The 17,867-nt window shown below is 44.6% G+C and overlaps 1 protein-coding gene across 1 annotated transcript in view; it reads right to left on the bottom strand.

Annotated features, from left to right (window-relative positions):
• The window catches only part of CCDC33 (coiled-coil domain containing 33), a 110,061-nt gene that overhangs the window by 25,147 nt on the left and 67,047 nt on the right, over positions 1 to 17,867 (bottom strand). The window contains exons 12-15 of the mRNA XM_063314215.1: positions 17,517 to 17,640; positions 16,358 to 16,491; positions 14,487 to 14,558; positions 5,994 to 6,144 (exon numbers count right to left, since the gene is read on the bottom strand). Coding sequence (XP_063170285.1) covers positions 5,994 to 6,144; positions 14,487 to 14,558; positions 16,358 to 16,491; positions 17,517 to 17,640 — 481 coding nt within the window. The remainder of the gene's footprint in view (positions 1 to 5,993; positions 6,145 to 14,486; positions 14,559 to 16,357; positions 16,492 to 17,516; positions 17,641 to 17,867) is intronic.

Here is a 17,867-nt window from a genome sequence, read left to right as displayed (position 1 = left end):
TTCTGTCTCTTTTGGCTTGGCTATCATATCCTGCTTGGCTAAGAATTCTAAGCGTCTAACAATTTAGGCTTGTTAATGAGTTAGCTACAACAACTAATGCATTTCTTTCATTGGGGCTGTTAATTAGCACTTTAAAAGCTCTGTTTGGCTCGCAGAGTTATCTGTACATCATTCAGCAATCAAGTGTTTTGTGACAAATGCAACAAGGTTTTTGAAGCAAGGCTGAATGGGTGGGACTGCTTTCAAATCTTTACTGCACACAATAACTTGATCAATATTGTGTACAAAGTGATCCAGGTTCTTTCTTCATTTTTATTTCTTCCTCTTTTTGCAGTTCTGGGGGAGACTTTTAGAAGATAAGAGACAAAGAATCCAGTAACATTGGGAGGTAAAACTCAGGACCCCAAATTTTGACTTTTGTATTTGAATATGAAGCCAATTTTGAAAAAAAAATTGGTCCACGAAGCAAAAAAGATGGTTGTCTCTCGTTTATTCCCAGTTATTCTTGGTTGAGTATTGATTTATTTAAGAAGCTTTTATCTCACCTCTCTCCTAGGAAGTGAAATCAGGGTGCAGAAGAGACACTGTCAGCCATTTTTTGAACATCTTTCCACTCATGTTCTGCAAGAAATCTGCCACAGGTTTCTATGAGCATGAATGCATTCAGTTAACCACAGGGAACTCCATATCGAGTCTACAAGCAGCCACCCTTCTCCAAAACATACTTTCGGAGATAAACCTATAGTGCCTCTCCTCCAGTGATCAAGTACAAAATGGCTGCTTCCCTGTAGGGAAATGGCGAAATCATCTTGGCAATACAGAAAAATAGGAGGGGCTTCTTAAAACTGGAAGAAAATTGTCCTGTGATACAACACACAAGGAAAAAGGAAGGGAGGGAGGGAGGGAGGGGAAAGAATGGTACCAGATTAATTTTTCCCTTGTGGCATGATTTTTCCTGGGAGGCCATAGAAGTCAAAATTGAGAGAGAATTGCATACAGGGAATGGCCAAAAGCATTATTACATAGACCCAGAAAGTGTATTTATACTTGATTTGCAGCAATGATTATTAACTGCTGTGCTCTGACAGCATCTGAATTCATTTGTTTTCGTCTTCCCACAAAGGAGCAAGAATGAGCATTCTGGGTTAATACTTGGATAGGAGCCCACTGCAAAATGGAAGGACCGTAAGCGAGACGGGGAAGTTGATAGAAGGAAAAAGGAAGGTGCCAAGGTGATGGCCATCATTTCTCTATTGCCGTCAAGAGGACTATATGGACAGGTCTGTGAGGTTAGCAGAAGTCAAAAGAAAGGTGACCATAGAAGAGGTAGAGGTTATCACTCAATCCTTCCAATCCATCACACTCCAGATGTTAGGGGACTGCAGCTAAAAGGAATTCCCAGTCAGCACGCTGAGACATCTGGGGATGGCAGTGCCCATATATTTAAAGGAAGGCACGTTGGATGAAAGCAATATTAGTAGAATTTCTAAGGCGTGGGGAATGGCTCCTGTTTATAGAAGTATCCTCCACTAGATGGTGGTAGGAAGACTGCAAAGCAAGTCCACGTGCACAAGAATCCCTTGGAAAAATCTTGAGATGGTCCCCAGCTTTCTCAAGGCATCCACCTGGCCATTCACAACTTCAGCACAGTTTGAAGGCGATCTGCTGCCCGTGATGTGCCAGGCACACAGAAGGCCTGCCGGATGGTGCCTTGCTGCTTGAGAATTCAACAATCCAGTGGGACATGATCCAATTGCAATTCTTGCACCTTAACTTTTGAAACAGATACATGTTCCTGCCAGTCTTTGTGCTTTAGGCATACACAATCAAAATTACATGTAATGTTAATTTACTGTGTCTTAAAAAGAAGGAGCAAGAAGCATTTGGGGGGAGTTGGATTAGAATCATGGCATAAGTCTATATGGAGTTCACCCTACAGCACGATTCCAATGACTCCATCTTCCCTTACACACCCCCTTCTTTTGTGACCAGGAAGTTGGAGAATAGGATCAAAGACTGATTGATTGATTGATTGATTGATTGATATTTATTGGCCACCCACCTCCAATGGACTCTGGGCAGTGTACAAAGCTAAACAAAACAAAACAAAACAAAACACCGTAAGATAGTTGCATTCCTCTCTCTTCAGGAGCATGATTCACAGACTGGCTGTTTTTTCATTTCATTCTGGTGTACATAGGACATGTGCTACCCCTTGTTTTTATCCAGAATGCAAAATGCAACCTGGCATTCTTGGCCATGCAACCCCTGGTGAGAAACTTTGCAGAGCCACATTGCTACAGGTAGTCCTTGCTTAACAATGATTTGTTTAGTGATGGTTCAGACTTACAACGCTTACAACCTGTCCTCACATTTATGACCGTCTCAGCATCCTCATGGACATGTGATCACAGTTTGGGTGCTTGGCAATTGGTACACATTTATGACTGTTGCAGCATCCCATGGTCATGTGATCACCATTTTCAACCTTCCCAGCCAGCTTCTGGCAAGCAAAATCAACGAGGAACCACGTGATTCGCTTAACAATCACATGGTTCGCTTAATGCCTGCAGTGGTTCGCTTAAGAACTGCCACAAAAAAGGTTGTAAAATCGGGTCATTTGCTTAATGACTGCTTCACTTACCAACTAAAATTCTGGTCCCAGTCATGGTCATTAAATGAGGACTACCTGTACTTGTGCTCACAAGGAACCAGATAAATTCCTCTTTAGTCAAGCCCTCTGATCACACAGACCCACCCCACACACAAAACAAGCAGCAGACGGAGCCCTCTTGGGGAAGGTAAACCCCTTGGGGTTGGAACAGAGGACAGGTCAAAAACCCTGTCCTTGAATCTTGAATAGCAGGAGGGGGGGAAAGCTGGAATGTGAACATGCTCAAAGTTTGAACTGAAAACACTTCCCTGTTTTTCTGGGCCCATCCTTTAGGTACCAAGATCTGAGAGATTTGTTTGACCCCAGAAGTGAAAATATTGAGCATGAGTCAGGGAGGGGGGATTGAAATAGATAAGACTTTAAAAAGCTCCGTTTGGAATTGTCCACGTAGAATTGTATATGGTATGGTGGATATAGGCGGTGGTTAGCACCCTGAAGATGCTCCGGTAAATTATGAACGTTGTACCAGCTATGCCTCGGAATTCATTATTTATTTAAGAATATTGTTTTCTTGTATTTTAACTAGTATTTATTCTTGGTTTATTGTAAACCGCCCAGAGTCGCTCCTTGAGTGAGATGGGCGGTGACTCAATTTGAAATATAAATAAATAAATAAGCAAGCAGGCAATTTAGGGGAAGCCACACTGAACATTTTAGTGGCAGGTTGCACCCAATAGCGGCTCACTTGCCAGCTAAGTTGTACAAAAGGACAAAGCAACAACAAGTGCATCGTGATGCGTTGCTGCAAATCCATGACTGACACACTTGCATCCCATGCGGGGACACGGTTAGGAAAAGTTGGGCTTGGTGTTGACTCCAGTTTCGCCATTTTTTCCATCGTCACAGTTGGTGCCAGAAGGCTCCGTACGTAGGGCTGTTGAAGATCCCACCAGATGTGGCTGCAAATTTGCCGTATCCTCAACACGCTTGCTCAGCCCGCATGGCTCCGGGTCTGCCCTGCGCTGTTTCCCTTCACCCAACCTTTCTATTTCCTGTCCACCATGCCAGTCCTGTTAGGCTTTGCAACTGCTGAAGTCTGACCCAGACAGTGATTACAGCCAACCCAGCTTGTAAGCTTGGAGCTTGTCCTACATGATGAAAAGAAGTTCTGTGCAGCACAGAAATGTCTCCCTTTCCAAGGGCTTTGTCAGAACCCACCATCAAAGGGTTGTTAGATCCATTGGTTGCGTTCTCTGCCATTGAAGCAACAAATCTCAAGCTCCGGATTGGGGGCGGGGGAGTGGTCAAGAGTGAGAAGAAATCCAAGGTCGTACCAGCCAGCCAGGAGTGGAATGCTGGACTGTTAAGGGAAAAGGTGTGTGTGTGGGGGGGAGGTTTTGACGTGCCCATGTGTCTTCTATCAGGTAGCTGTGTGAGAACATTTTTAGTTGTGGCTTTTTGCTTAACATCTGTACACACCATCAATAAATCTGAAATCTGCATTTCATCTGGATGCATGAATCAGAATTTTATTGAGTCAACGGTGTCAGAACTTTACACAGTTTATGTAACAACCGCCTCCTATTTACTTTCTCTCTAGCTCCTCCCTGCTTCTCTGAGTCCACCTAGATATGTAATAAAGGGTAAAGGTTTCTCTTGGCATTAAGTCCAGTTGTGTCCGACTCTAGGGGGCGGTGCTCATCTCCGTTTCAAAGCCGAAGAGCTGGTGTTTGTCCGTAGACACTTCCTCCGTTGTAATGTGGCCGGCATGACTAAATGGAACGCCGTTACCTGCCCGCCAAAGCGGTGCCTATTAATCTACTCACATTTTGCATGTTTTCGAACTGCTAGGTTGGCAGGAGCTGGGACTAGCAACAGGAGCTCACCCCGTCACGCGGATTCGAACCGCCGACCTTCCGATCGGCAAGCTCAGCGGTTTAACCCGCAGCGCCACCATGTCCCTACAAGGTATGTAATAGCTGGGCTCTAATGCCTCGATATGATTTTGTGTCTATTTTTTCCCCTTCAGATTGATGGAATGCCCAAGGCCTTCACTTAGCCAGTGGTGGGTCTGGGAGCACAGTCAAATGATTTTATCCACCTCCAGGCTTTGCTGATGTCAGCCTTATGGTCGTGGAGTGAAAGTTATGGGCTGGAAGTGGGCCTGAGGTCTAGAGATAATGGAACCGTAATAGCCAAAAATGGGCTAAATGGGTTCAGAATTGAATACTCGTTAGCTCGCTGAAAGCCTTGAAACCTATGCAGCCAAGTTACTTCTCTGAATGTGGTCAGAGAAGAATTCCTCGGGCCGTGGGAAAATTCAGTTTGAAGTTTTGATTAGGCGGGGACGCGGTCTCATTCCCCTCTTTGAATCAAATCCCCAAATCAGTTGAGTGCATCAAATCTGGCTGGAGGTGTTCGGATGGATGGATCCATTTGAAACGTGCCCAGCATGTACACACAGACCCTTTTTTCACTGAATCAAATTGATTGGATGATCCCACTCAAATGACCAGTTGAAAGTAGTTTTGGGGTGACCCATCCCTTACTGTTTACATGTTTCAGGCTTTTTCAGGGGGCAGGTGGGGATGGGCAAGATGCCCTTAGTTGGCTTCCTCTACAAGTAGGTCTCATCTGCACTTGGTCATCGTTGCCAACACCCACTGATTTTCCTGTCCCTTGGGTTCACCAGTCCACACAACCATCCAATGCATCATCTATTCCCTCTTGTCTCTTCCTAAATAATTGGAGAAAGCAGATGAAGAGCAGAAGAGAAGGACCAGGAGACTCCAACACACTCAGGGTGGCAGGGGGATGAGCCTTTGCATATACTCAGTGATGCCAAGATATTACTGTCTCCAGCACGGATGTACCTGTGACATTTGGGCTTCTAGAAACAGACTGTGTTTAGACATCTGGTACAGATGCTGAATTTTTATGTTTTGGTAGTCACTGCATACCAACCAAGCTACTATTTTAGGATTCTGATGTTGGATTAGCCCTTAAATTGCCTACCTCCTTGCAACCCATCTTCTGCTTATTCTTGAAAATTACAAGATATTAGGGTAATATAATGTCTTGTAATAGATATAAGGGTAATATAATTTCTACTGACTTCAGTAGAAATTATATTATTATGTTATATTGTATTTATTAAATTATATTAAATTATAATTTAATATAATTTAATATATTATATATTATAATGTATTAAATTATATTATCCTTGTATCTATTACGAGATATTATACTATCTTGTTATAAGGATAATATAATTGCTACTGACTTCACAACCAAAGAGAGCTTGGCTGTATGAGGTTGCTGTTGGGGGTTCTAGGAAATGGGAAGCATAAAAAACTAGGAAAAAAGTCACTCACACCATCTTTGACTGGAATGACAGAAGTCTTCTGTTCAGTTTTGGAAGATGGTCTTGTCCATGGTTCCTTGATAGTCCCAAGCTGTCTCACCAACTTTGGATCCAGGAGGGGAAGACCATCTGTGGTTGGTGAAGTCAGAAACACATCTGGCCTCTGCAGAAAAAAACAGGAGGGCATTACAATGGCCAGCCCTGAAGATGCTTTAAAAGCCTCGGTCATGTTTCTAATCTATGAGGAGCCATTAAACTTGCTATGTAAAATGTAGCTCCAATATTTCGAGAAATTCCCCACATACTCGAGCAAATTATTAAATCTTGACAAAAGCCTATCAAGTTTCTTGGAAAACTCCAAGTGCAACCAATTGTAGAAGGATTGCATTTTTTGGTCAAAGAACTGAGACTTCACTCAGGTTGAAGTGTCACCATAGCCCTATCAGACTGACAAAATAGACTTTGATTTCCATCAGCAGCTCTGCACTAGAATGCATTTATTTGCTACCTTCAGGGAATCTGAAGACCCTTCTGGATCCATCCTTAGGCAATCTGTTTCATGTTCTTCTCTAGCATTTATTTGCAATTAGTTTTGAGAGACAAATGGCCTCCTGTCCTGAAGATAATGTAAAGCCATCATGAACAGCAGGCTTTGATCGTTGAATCTTGCATGGATTTCCTCCTTTTACCACTAAAGTTACTGGCTTTCTCTTTATCTTATGGCACACATTTCATCATTCCCAATCAAGCCTGCACGAAGAAAGACTTCTACTCTGTCCCAATCTTCTGCTTTGATAGGTGACCCACAGGGTCTTTTAATAGCCGACAGGGAGAAAAATGACCTCACCCCCTTTCTACACACCATCCTTCATTGCATAAACCTCACCCAAGGCTATTTAGCAAAACTTCCAGGAGGAACACCCATATATTTCCCAGTAAAAGCTGGGGTGTCCTCCATCTTTTGCTCAGCAGAACCATTGTTTGAAAAAGGTCTGTTTTTCAGATATCAATGAAAGATCCACCTGCTGGGTCAAAAGAACAAGGACTGGGCAGCTAAGGTTCTTCTTAGCACATGTGTCTAAGCACATTGTTCTTCCAAATCTGAGACCCTTTGCAGTTGCACTCCCAGTCACAATTCCCCTCTTGTTGCTGACAAGGCAGCCATACAACACTGTCTCATTGGTTCTAGAGTTACTGCTTGTCCTCCCTGAAGATAGCTGTGCAAATCCATTATGAAGCTGCCATCAGGGAGGCATCTAAGTAGCATAACAAATAACGGTTGGCAGATGGTCCTTAGCAAACAGAGGAGGACCGCTAATTAAGGAGAATTCAACAAGGGCAAAGCCAAGCTCATTCTACACCTTCCCCACCTTCCTCTCTGTGCCTACCAATTTGATTTCTTCATTTCCTATAATCCCGGGGCTAACTGGTTAAACTGGCTGCCCCATGTGGCTGGCAGCAAAGTGGCCACCGTCAACTCCCATGCCGTGACTCCGGGCAATGATAGCTTATTTGAGTCTTAATGGGGAAGAGGGAGGGCTGCAGATGTTGGGCCTAAATGCCTCTTCTTGGTCTCATCCTTCTGGTATTGGAGGAGATGGGCAAGCGGACAAGAAAGACATCCAAGATCTTCCAGTGGATCTTGCTGATTGGTACGGGATTCACGGTGTCAGATGCCCTGTTCCTGGCCTGCATATTTCATTCAGCTGTGGAGCAAAGCTTGACCTCCCTTGGCATCAACAAGAGCCAGCTTTGGGCAGTGTGTTTATTCGTTCAGTCGCTTCTGACTCTTCATGACTTCATGGACCAGCCCACGCCAGAGCTTCCTGTTAGCTGTTGCCACCCCCAGCTCCCCCAAGGTCGAGTCCGTCACCTCTAGAATATCATCCATCCATCTTGCCCTTGGTCGGCCCCTATTCCTTTTGCCCTCCACTCTCCCCAGCATCAGCATCTTCTCCAGGGTGTCCTGTCTTCTCATTATGTGGCCAAAGTACTTCAGTTTTGCCTTTAATGTCATCCCCTCAAGGGAGCGGTCTGGCTTTATTTCCTGGAGGATGGACTGGTTTGATCTTCTTTGCTTTGGGCTGGCAAGAGGCAATGAAGTCCAGACCCTCCCCAAAAAGGCTTCATGCAAAACGCAGAGCTCTTCTCAAATTGCGCCAAGCTGACCACCCAGATGGGGCCCAGAATCGACTGAAATTAGGATCACTCTCCCCTCCGATAAAAGAAGGAACGATGTTTGGCCAACGAGGCTTGCCACATCGGCCCCTAATTCAATTAATTCCCCCCTAAAACTTCCTCTGGGAACAGCCAGCGGAAACCAGCAGATTTCCTTCGACAAAGACATTCATTTCTCTCCCTGCTCCACTTTGCCGTGGCCTCGCTGTCTCCCTCTCATTAGCTGTCTAACAAAGCGAGGCCAGAGCAAGCCGTTCCCGCTCACTAGTAATTCTATCACTCCTCTATAATTTCCACAGCAATCAGGATTTCTAACGATGCTTGGTGGGGGAGGCAGTGAAGGAGTAGGGAGGGGGTTACAGGAGGAGGGTTGCAACTCAGAATAATGTAAATTCTGCTGAGAAAACAACCTTTAGCAATAGCTGTAAGCACCTGCGTGGCTATGTTTCTATACTGATGTGCCTGCAATCTCTTTCAGTTATAAGCATGCACATATGAACAAAGATACAGCAGCGGCTCCTCTGTTGTGGGACTGTGGTTGGTTTAACATCCCATAAACAACAGGGTGCACAATCAGGGCTCCCTACAGAGAAAAATCCCTGGGATGGAGTCCCTCTAAGACTTTCCCCAAAGGGCTGCCCTGGCCCCAACCACTGCATTTTAGAAAGTGGACCCTTCTAACTCTCATGCAAATTCCAACCAGGCACAGGGTCAAACACTTATCAAACCCTTTGAGCTCCTGTACGATCTGTGTTCACCCAATACAAAGTGTGCAAAGCGATAAGTTTGTTAAAGTACAGCTCTCGGGCGTGAGCTGCAACGCTCTGTGTGACCACTAGACAGCAGCAAAGCGATACAGAATGGTAACTCTTCACTGCCACCTGGTGGCCATCCGAAGAATGCCCAGGTCTGCTACTTTAAGGTTATTCTCATATAGAATGCTATCAATTATTGCAGTTGGAGGTGCTCAAAAGGAGGCCCAAAGAGAAAACCATTTGGGGGCCTGCATGCAGCTGGTAGGCTGACCACCCTGGCTGTACATCATCCTACATTATCCTTTAATTTATGTTCTCCCCCCTCTTTTCCTCCATCACCCACAGCGCACTTAACAATCCATCAGCACCTGTCACTGGGGAAGGAGGCCTGCAACACATGGCAGCATATTGAATTTCATCGTGATCAGCCCAGATCTCCTTTTGTGTATTTAAAAAGAAAATGAAAAGAAAAGACAAGGCGGGGAAGGGAAGGGAAGGGAGTAGGTGGAATCATGTTAAAACAGTTTAACATGACAGCGAGCAGGAAAAAAAGAAATGATGGCTTAAGATCGCTGTTCCTTTTAGAATTAATTAACCCCCCTGGATGGCTTTGAAAAGCTTTGTGGATTCTCCTGAGCCAAGACTCAGGAGACAACTCTGTATGTGTGTGTGTGTGGGTGCGCGTGTATCAAATAAATTAAAATACAGATCATGGAGTCTTTGCTTTCAATGGGAGATGGGCAGGTGTTTGCAAGTTCTAATGTCCTGCCAAGAGTTGGGCAGCATATAATTTATTGTTGTTGTTGTTGTTGTTGTTGTTGTTGTTGAGGTTGAGGACAGTGGTGGCTGGAAATGTGTACTAGGGAAAGGAAGAAACATGAAGAGACAGGAATGCATTTTAACTTGACTTTAGAGTCATTAGATTTCCCATGTGGTAGTTTTGTGTATCTAATTGTTCCTTCAGGAACTCTGGGTAAGATAATAAGGGTTTCCCTTGACGTAAAGTCCAGTTGTGTCCGACTCTAGGGGGCGGTGCTCATCTCCGTTTCTAAGCCTTAGAGCCGGCATTGTCCATAGACATTTTCCGGGTCATGTGGCCAGCATGACGACATGGAACACCGTTACCTTCCCGCCAAAGCGGTACCTATTGATCTACTCACATTTGCATGTTTTCGAACAGCTAGGTGAGCAGGAGCTGGGACGAGCAACGGGAGCTCACCCCACCGCGCGGTTTCGAACCGCCGACCTTCTGATCGGCAGCTCAGCGGTTTAGCCCGCAGCGCCACCGCGTCCCACGGTGATAATAAAGACAGACCTAAAGTCAGCAAAAGAGCTTCCAAAGACACCTGTGGCCTTCAGCTTGAATCGTCCTGAGCATAGCCCAATCTCTTTCTTAAGTTTACACCATGAAATTTAGATTTTTTTGTAAAAAAAAACTGGGTCAAAGGTTAAGAGAAGGGGCAAATCACCTGTTGCATCAATGGATCAGCTCCTTTCCCTCAAATCTTGCAATCTAGAGCAGTGTTTCTCAACCTTGGCCACTTTCAGATATGTGGACTTCAATTCCCAGAATTGAAGGAGTTGAAGTCCACACATCTGAAAGTGTCCAAGGTTGAGAAACCTGATCCAGAAGGACCTAGGAAGCGTGTCTTTTCCATAGCAGACCCTGCCCTGGGGAACACCCTCCCCCCAGAGATCCAGCAGGCCCCCACCCAAAAAGGCACAAGGAGATGGACGGATGTAAATGATGAATTGGGTGCCTGGTTTTCCTTGATGTTTGATTTTCTTGTTTTTCTTGTTCGTGAATTTATCGTTGTCCACCCAGAGTTGTGTGCCACAGGCTGGGGAGGCCATATAAATCTTCTCAAGAAACAAGTAAACGGGATTAACAGGACTCAGCAGATGATTGCGTATCATTGCTGCAGACGGTCGTTGCAAATTGTACATGTCTAGATCAAACTGTAGGAACCATCCCAGGTGCAGGGGTGGTGCAGAAATTTGTACAGGTGGCAAGCAACGGTTGAGCCCCTTAGAAGCAAACAGCCTTCATTGTCCAGAGCAGTGTTTCTCAACCCTTGGCAATTCCCCATGCTGGCTGGGGAATTCTGGGAGTTGAAGTCCACATATCTTAAAGTTGCCATGGTTGAGAAACACTGGTCCAGAGTCTGCCAACTATAATGTCAAAGAGCTTTCCGGGATCAACAAAGACTTGGTCCCACCAGGATGAAATCTCCAAGCTTTCCTTCTGCACCCATCAAAATGATTCGCACTCAGGTTCCAAGTCTCTCTGAAGCTGGTCCTGTAGACATAGGTTGCATTTGAAAAGCTGCCCACTTCCAAGCTGCAGTTGCTTGGTGGGATGTTCCATGCCTTAGGGACAAGGTAGGGTCCTCTCTTTTCCACTGTCCCTGGTGCCAACTTGCTGAAGCAAGCTTGAAGAGGACAACCCAGAAGCCAAGACAATCATTTGATACTTCTGCTGGTCTCCTCTTATGTATGTATTAGCAGCAATGGGAGAGGAAATCAAGAGCCGACGGTCCTTCCGAGATCAAAACAATAATCAGCTAAATGAATTCCGCAGCATTTTCCCGCATGACCAGGAGTCATAATTTAGTGCAGCAGCCAGCTGGAAGAAAGGGGATTAATTCTGCACTTACTGACACCCCTGTGAATAATTCATCATGGGCAGCCCCCTCTCCAGAGTGCTTCCCCAGACAGCCCTGCCCAAACCATGGGGGTACTCTGGATGAAAAGAGCAATGGAATTAACCTGCCAGATTTAAGTTTGGCCCAAATTAAACTTTGCAGAGGGGGAAACAAAGATTGCAGGACCCTCACGGTTTTCTGCAAGTGCAACGTTGGTCTTCTAATGCCCTGATCCTCAGCGGTTTTTGTGTCAGAAGATAGGCTAGGTTCAGTCCTAGGAAGGATGGTGTTCGTTATTTCTCCTGAGTGTTCTATCCAGCAGCTTCCACAGAGGGAGACAAGGGAAGCAGATGGGACAGGAGCCCCATGCCTTTTTTCATGCATTGTGACATCACACACAAGCCCCCAGGGGTGAGGATTATGCTGGGAGACCATGATGCTGCCTTTAGCATTCAGATGAAAGAGGCAAGGTCCTGCAGATGCCGCTGTTTCTCTCCTTCCTTTCAAATATCATCTTAGGGAGTCTAAATGAAGTGGTTAAAGGAGATGTAGGGATGTATTGGTTAAGGCAGGTTTCTCAACCAGGGTTCCGAGGCATCCTAGGGTTCCGCAAGAGGTCCCTGTGGGTTTCCTGGGAGATCACAATTTATTTAAAAGATTATTTCAAATTTGGGCAACTTGACATTAAAGAGGTAAGTTTCATTCTTTGCTTTTAAGAAAAGATGATACTACTCTGACCAACACACGCATGCAAACATGAATGCACCCATACAATCCCTGATATAGCATTAGAAGCTCAAACCAACAAACCCTAAAAATGCAGGAGAGGAAACAACAGTTAAATGGTCACTTCAGATTACATGAGGACAATTAAATGTCTGGAAAAAGAAAAATGTGGTCACTGAGAATAGAATGGTTGCCCCTCTCAGGCTTTCCCTGATAAATCTCAAGCAGTGAGAAGTTCACAGAAGGTCCATTGATGAATCTGCAGCTCTCATCCTAATGTCATGTATCTCAGAAAAATGGGGGTGTGCAGAGAGAGAGAGAGAGAGAGAAACTGGGTTCGCACAACACATTCAGCCTAAGTTAAGAAAACACTTCAGCTTTGTTCACCTTACATTCCGTGCCCCACGGAATAAACCATTTTATGGTTTAATGGGGTGGCTCATAAAACTGAAGGTCTGCAGTCAGTGTAGTAGCTGTAGGTCTGTGCTGCATCTGTATGGCTTACAAGCTTGGCAGTAACCTCCATTCTAAATCTTCTCTACAGGAGATCAGTTGGGACCTCCAGTCAGAGCAGCATGTACCCTCTGGTGCTTGATAGAGAAAAAAGAGCGGTCAGAGACAGAATGGGTTCCCTTTTGTTTTTAGACCCATCCCTAAGTGACTTGGCCAGAGGTCCCCAGGCATCTTCTAACAGATCATCCATGACAGGATGTCCACTCCTGGTTTCCATCCATTGGTAAATGGGTCACCACCAATATCCACCTGTGGTGCCTCCTTACATCTAATTGGCTCCACCTTCAATAACACTCTTGGTTCCACTGATGATAAACTGGTCTCCAAGAGGTAACAACCTGCACAGCTTAGCTCCTGAAGTCAGCTCAGAAACATAACCAGGGACCCTGATCCTCCACTGGTTCCCAGGAGCATCCATATATGTCTGGGTGGATGTGAAGGGTGCCATTGCAAGGCAAGCTCGGCCCCTTTTGTATATGAATTATGATAATCACATGGACATACGAAAGAGGTAGAATTTGTGCTGCAATGGAGCAATGCTGCCTGTGTCATCTTGAAGGCCACCTCCCATCCTGCAGACCATTCGTGGGTCAGTTGTTGGTGGAAAAATTAATATATTTTGTTTCCTTCCCCTTTCTTACTTCCACCCCATCCTCTGCAACGTAATTTAGCCTGACAAGCTGAAGCTGGTTCCTAGCTAAGAATTGCTCTCAAGCTCCGTTGTTTCAAGACTGCAAGCATGTGGAGAGGAGGAAGGGAGTGAGGAGGTGCGTTGCAAGGCCATGTCAAGCATCATCTATATTCATGAAATGGATTTAGGAGGCACCAATCTCTCAGCTGCCCAGCCGCCTGGGGTTTCTAATGTTTTTACAGCACTTGGGCAGAATTGCAAGAAGGAGATGGAGGAAGACTTAATTGAATCCAGCAGCGGAGCATGAGATAGGCAGGGGTCTAGCGGGATGGTGGGTTCAAAATAGCAGTAGGATTAGGGGCATGTGTTGAGCGTGCCACACAGTTACCCCTGCAAGTATGCATTTTTAGACCAATATCACATTTGCATAGTTTTCTGATGCCAAGAGGCACTGCACAACCTTGGAAATGCATCGATTTTTGAACAGACGTGTTTCCAGAGTACTAGCTGAATATGAATTATTTTTCTTCGGAGAAGAACTGAACTCCACGCACAGCTTGATTTGGATGCCAGAATGCTTGTTGCATTATTCCCTTTTTTTCCCAACACCATCCTCTCCCTCTTTCCTGGCTGAGTTCCCAGAAGTGATAAGGCTGGGCTAAAATGAGATTGGGTAGTTTGTGAATTGGCCTATTGCGGGGACCCACTCATAGCATAAGCAAGAATCAGGCCACCCAATTAAGCTATGGTTTATTTCATGGGGCATGGAATGTAATGTGAACACAGCTGAAGTATTTTCTTAATTTAGGCTTAGGGTTTAAGGTGTTGTGTGAACCCAGTTTCTCTCTCTCTCTCTCCATACCCCCATTTTTCTGAGATACATGAAATTAGGATGAGAACTGAAAATTTTCCAGTCCCATAGGGTTGACTGTTGATGTGTCAACATGCCAACATGCCATAACATGTCAACAGGCTGGTTGACTGCAGCCAAGAAATTTGACATTCTAGTAGGAATCTACCAAATCATCATGAACTAACTGCTGTTTCCTAACTTTACCTCTGAACTGATCAAGTGAAGACCAAGTTGGACAGTTGGGATTCCCCCAGACGTGGTTTTCATATTGGTATCCTAGGGAAATAATAGGCAAAGGACAAAGTCAGTTAATACAATCCATATGTAGAATTCCTTATTCAAGGAGTCCAAGTTTCTTTCTTAACATTTTAAGAACTGCTTTGCTGGCGTAGATTAAAAGGCCAGCGGACCTAAGATGCATTTTCTAAAAAGGAGACATTCAAAAAGTTTGCAAGAAGCATGGGGGAACATGGACCCTTCTCCATTTATCTCCACAAAGTGATCCTCAAAAGTCTGGAAGAACCTCATTTGGTAATCAAGGGTATCATTCATTTGTTTACTTATTCAAAGGACTGTAAGCTGGACTTCTTCAAAGAGGTATCCATGTCATTTAAATGGCCAAAACAGTATAAGCCAGAACAAATACCACACTTCAGATTGGGGAACAAGACCCACTCATGAGCTGGATCATTGATCTTTGGAAAACCGCTCCCCCCCACCCCCCAGGGTCAGATTGGCACCAACCCTGCTGGGCTTTAAGAATGCAATTTTGACTGTTGTCTGTCCTAGGAGGTCTTTGGGGAAAGATACGATGACCACTACTACAGTACGTTTTTCTTCCTCTTTCTGGAGTCTTGCTGTCTGGCATGGTACAATATGTACATTTTTATTATTTTGTGGCACATTTCTTGTTTTCATCTTTTTACGGTAATTGGAAATGTAAGCTGCTTAGAGTCAGATCACAACTGAAGTGGCCGATAAGCCTGAGTAAAATAAGGCAAATCAATCAATCAATCAGTGAAGCTGGAGAGTCCCCTGGGAAAGCTAACATAAAACCCTTCTTTTGAGTACAGGGAGCCATCACTTAACAACCATTTGTTTAGTGACAATTCAGACTTATGACGGTGATGAAAAAAACAACTTGTGACTGGTCCTCACACTTACAACCATCACAGTGTCCCCGCAGTCATGTGATCACGATTTGGGCGCTTGGCAACTGGTCTGCATTTATGACCATCGCAGCATCCTGTGGGCATGTGATCGCCATTTTTGACCTTCTTGGACAGCTTGTGGCAAGCAAAATCAATGGGGAACCATGTGATTCACTTAACAACCACATGGTTTGCTTAACACCCACAGTGATTTGCTTAATGACTGCTGCAAAAAGGTCATAAAATTGGGTCAGATTCACTTAATGACCACTTCGCTTAGCAACTGAAATGCCAGTCCCAATTGTGGTCATTAAGTGAGGACTACCTGTAAAGTAATTCAGCGGTCTGTCCTGGTTTAGCTTTCTAAGCCAGACAGAACTGTCTAGTCCATCCAACATATTAGCAGTTCAAGCCCAAAAAAGTCAACATTGCTACACAATCAGTAAAGTAGGCATTACATCTGGCAACAAGTGAGTATTGAAATCCTCAACTAGGCTGCCTCCCCTTCCTAAAATTCTAATGGCTTCTGTCTACAGTAACAACTGGGAATTTTTAACAGAACCTCCTAAACTTGCTGCTTTAATCTGGTTTGAACTGAGAGTGAGAAATGGATCTGAAGCCACCCAATGAGTTTCCACGTCTGAAGGAAGACTTTGACTCAGGTCTTCTTGGTTCCAACCCAGCATTTTAAGCTTAACTCCATTTAGAGCAGCATTTCCCTAGCTGGGCAACTTGGAGAGGTGTAGACTTCTGGGCCCAGAATTCTGCAACCGACATGGCCTTTGCTGAGAATTCTGAGAGTTGAAGTCCACACATCTCAGAATTGCCCCAGCTGGAAGCTAATGACTTAGAGCAAAAATGTGATGGAATTCACCCACAGGAAGCCAATCCTATTCTGATATAAATGGATCCATCCATTCCTACCTGGATGGGTAGGTTTTCCACCCTAATTCCATTTCGGCTGCTATCTGCCACAAGCTTTCGGTAAACCCGGTTGGTCAGTGGCAGCACGGAGAAACCTAGAAACTTTGATGTGCCTTCCAGATCTTCTCCTGGTGCTGGCAGTGTTGGAAAGGAATAAAAAGTGTATTAGCTTCGCCTTACTTCACAGCGGAGGAGGAAAGTTCAAGTAAAACCAGCTATTCCTCTTTCTCAGAACCTGTTGTTTTCAGAATACAAACTCTTCCCTGCAAATTTTGTTCTGGATTTTGAAGTTCGTTTGTTCGTTTAATTTCTATAGCTGCCCATCTCAGCAAAGGACTCTGGGCAGCTTACAATCATAAAAACCATAGAACAGTTAAAATAATTAAAAACAATTAAAAGTACAAAATAAATATATATGGTCGCCAAGTAAACAACGCATAGACGTTAGAATAGCCAAGAAACAGGGCCCTTAACACACACGGAGCCCCAGGGCCAGGCACATAACCAGGTCTTCATGGCCATATGGGAGGCCCACAAGGTCAGGGACATCCTGATCTCTGAATCCAGAGGGCAGGCACTATGCCAGAGAAGGCACGCCTTCTAGTCCCTGCCAACCGACATTCCTTGGCTGACGGGACCCCTAGCGTGCCCAACCTACCAGACCAAATTGGATGGGTAGAAACAACTGGGAGGAGATAGTCCCTTAGCTAACCTGGTCCCAAGTCATGAAAGTTGTGATTGAATGCATGGTTTCTACCTTGAACCAATGGCTGAGGATGCTGGACTAGGAGAGGACTTATGATGAATGTGCAAGAATTAGTCTTAAATACTTGTGGCCTTAAAATGTTCTGCCTTGGAGACATTTGCATCCTTAACCAAAAGGACCATTAGATGGGATACCATTCAGTGAGGCTTGTTAACAAAGTCTGGACTGGTTATCTAGCCACTGGAGATTCTTCTCTTATGGAGTCCTCTTCTCTTGTCGTTCTCTTGTTGTTCTTCTCTTATCTCTTGACCCCAACTTAGAAACTACCATGCCTTGCAATATGGTATTTATGATAAACTGTGGTATGGGGAGAGTTTGCAAACTTCTTGGGCTCATTCCCTTCTCTTAAGAGAAGACACCAGCTCCTGGTTACATGGCAAAACTGGAACTTACTTGATTTATAGTATTCAATTAGCAAGGCAGTATCATCTGAAAAAGCAGTAGCACCATCCCTTCCTTGAAACAAGAAGGACATATTCCACATGGGCTGTTCAGGAGGCCCACCAAGTGAAGAAACCTAAGGATTGGGAAAAGATAGGATGGCTCAGTAGGCGTCTCAGATTATGGACGTTGTTGCTGAACCCAGAAACCTTAATGGAGTGATTGGCTGAGTTCACACAGTGAAGACTGCAAGCCTTTCTAATAGCCTGCTGAAAAGGCAATAAAAAAATAAACAAGCAATAAAACTGAGGAAAGCTTCTCGTATTACAGAGTATAACAGACAGCTTCACCATAAAAATTAAT

The sequence above is a fragment of the Candoia aspera genome, chromosome 13 (assembly GCF_035149785.1).
Source record: "Candoia aspera isolate rCanAsp1 chromosome 13, rCanAsp1.hap2, whole genome shotgun sequence".
Classification (NCBI taxonomy): Eukaryota; Metazoa; Chordata; class Lepidosauria; order Squamata; family Boidae; genus Candoia; species Candoia aspera.
Note: the sequence above shows the minus strand (reverse complement) of the source record. Positions and strands in the feature narration are given on the sequence as shown.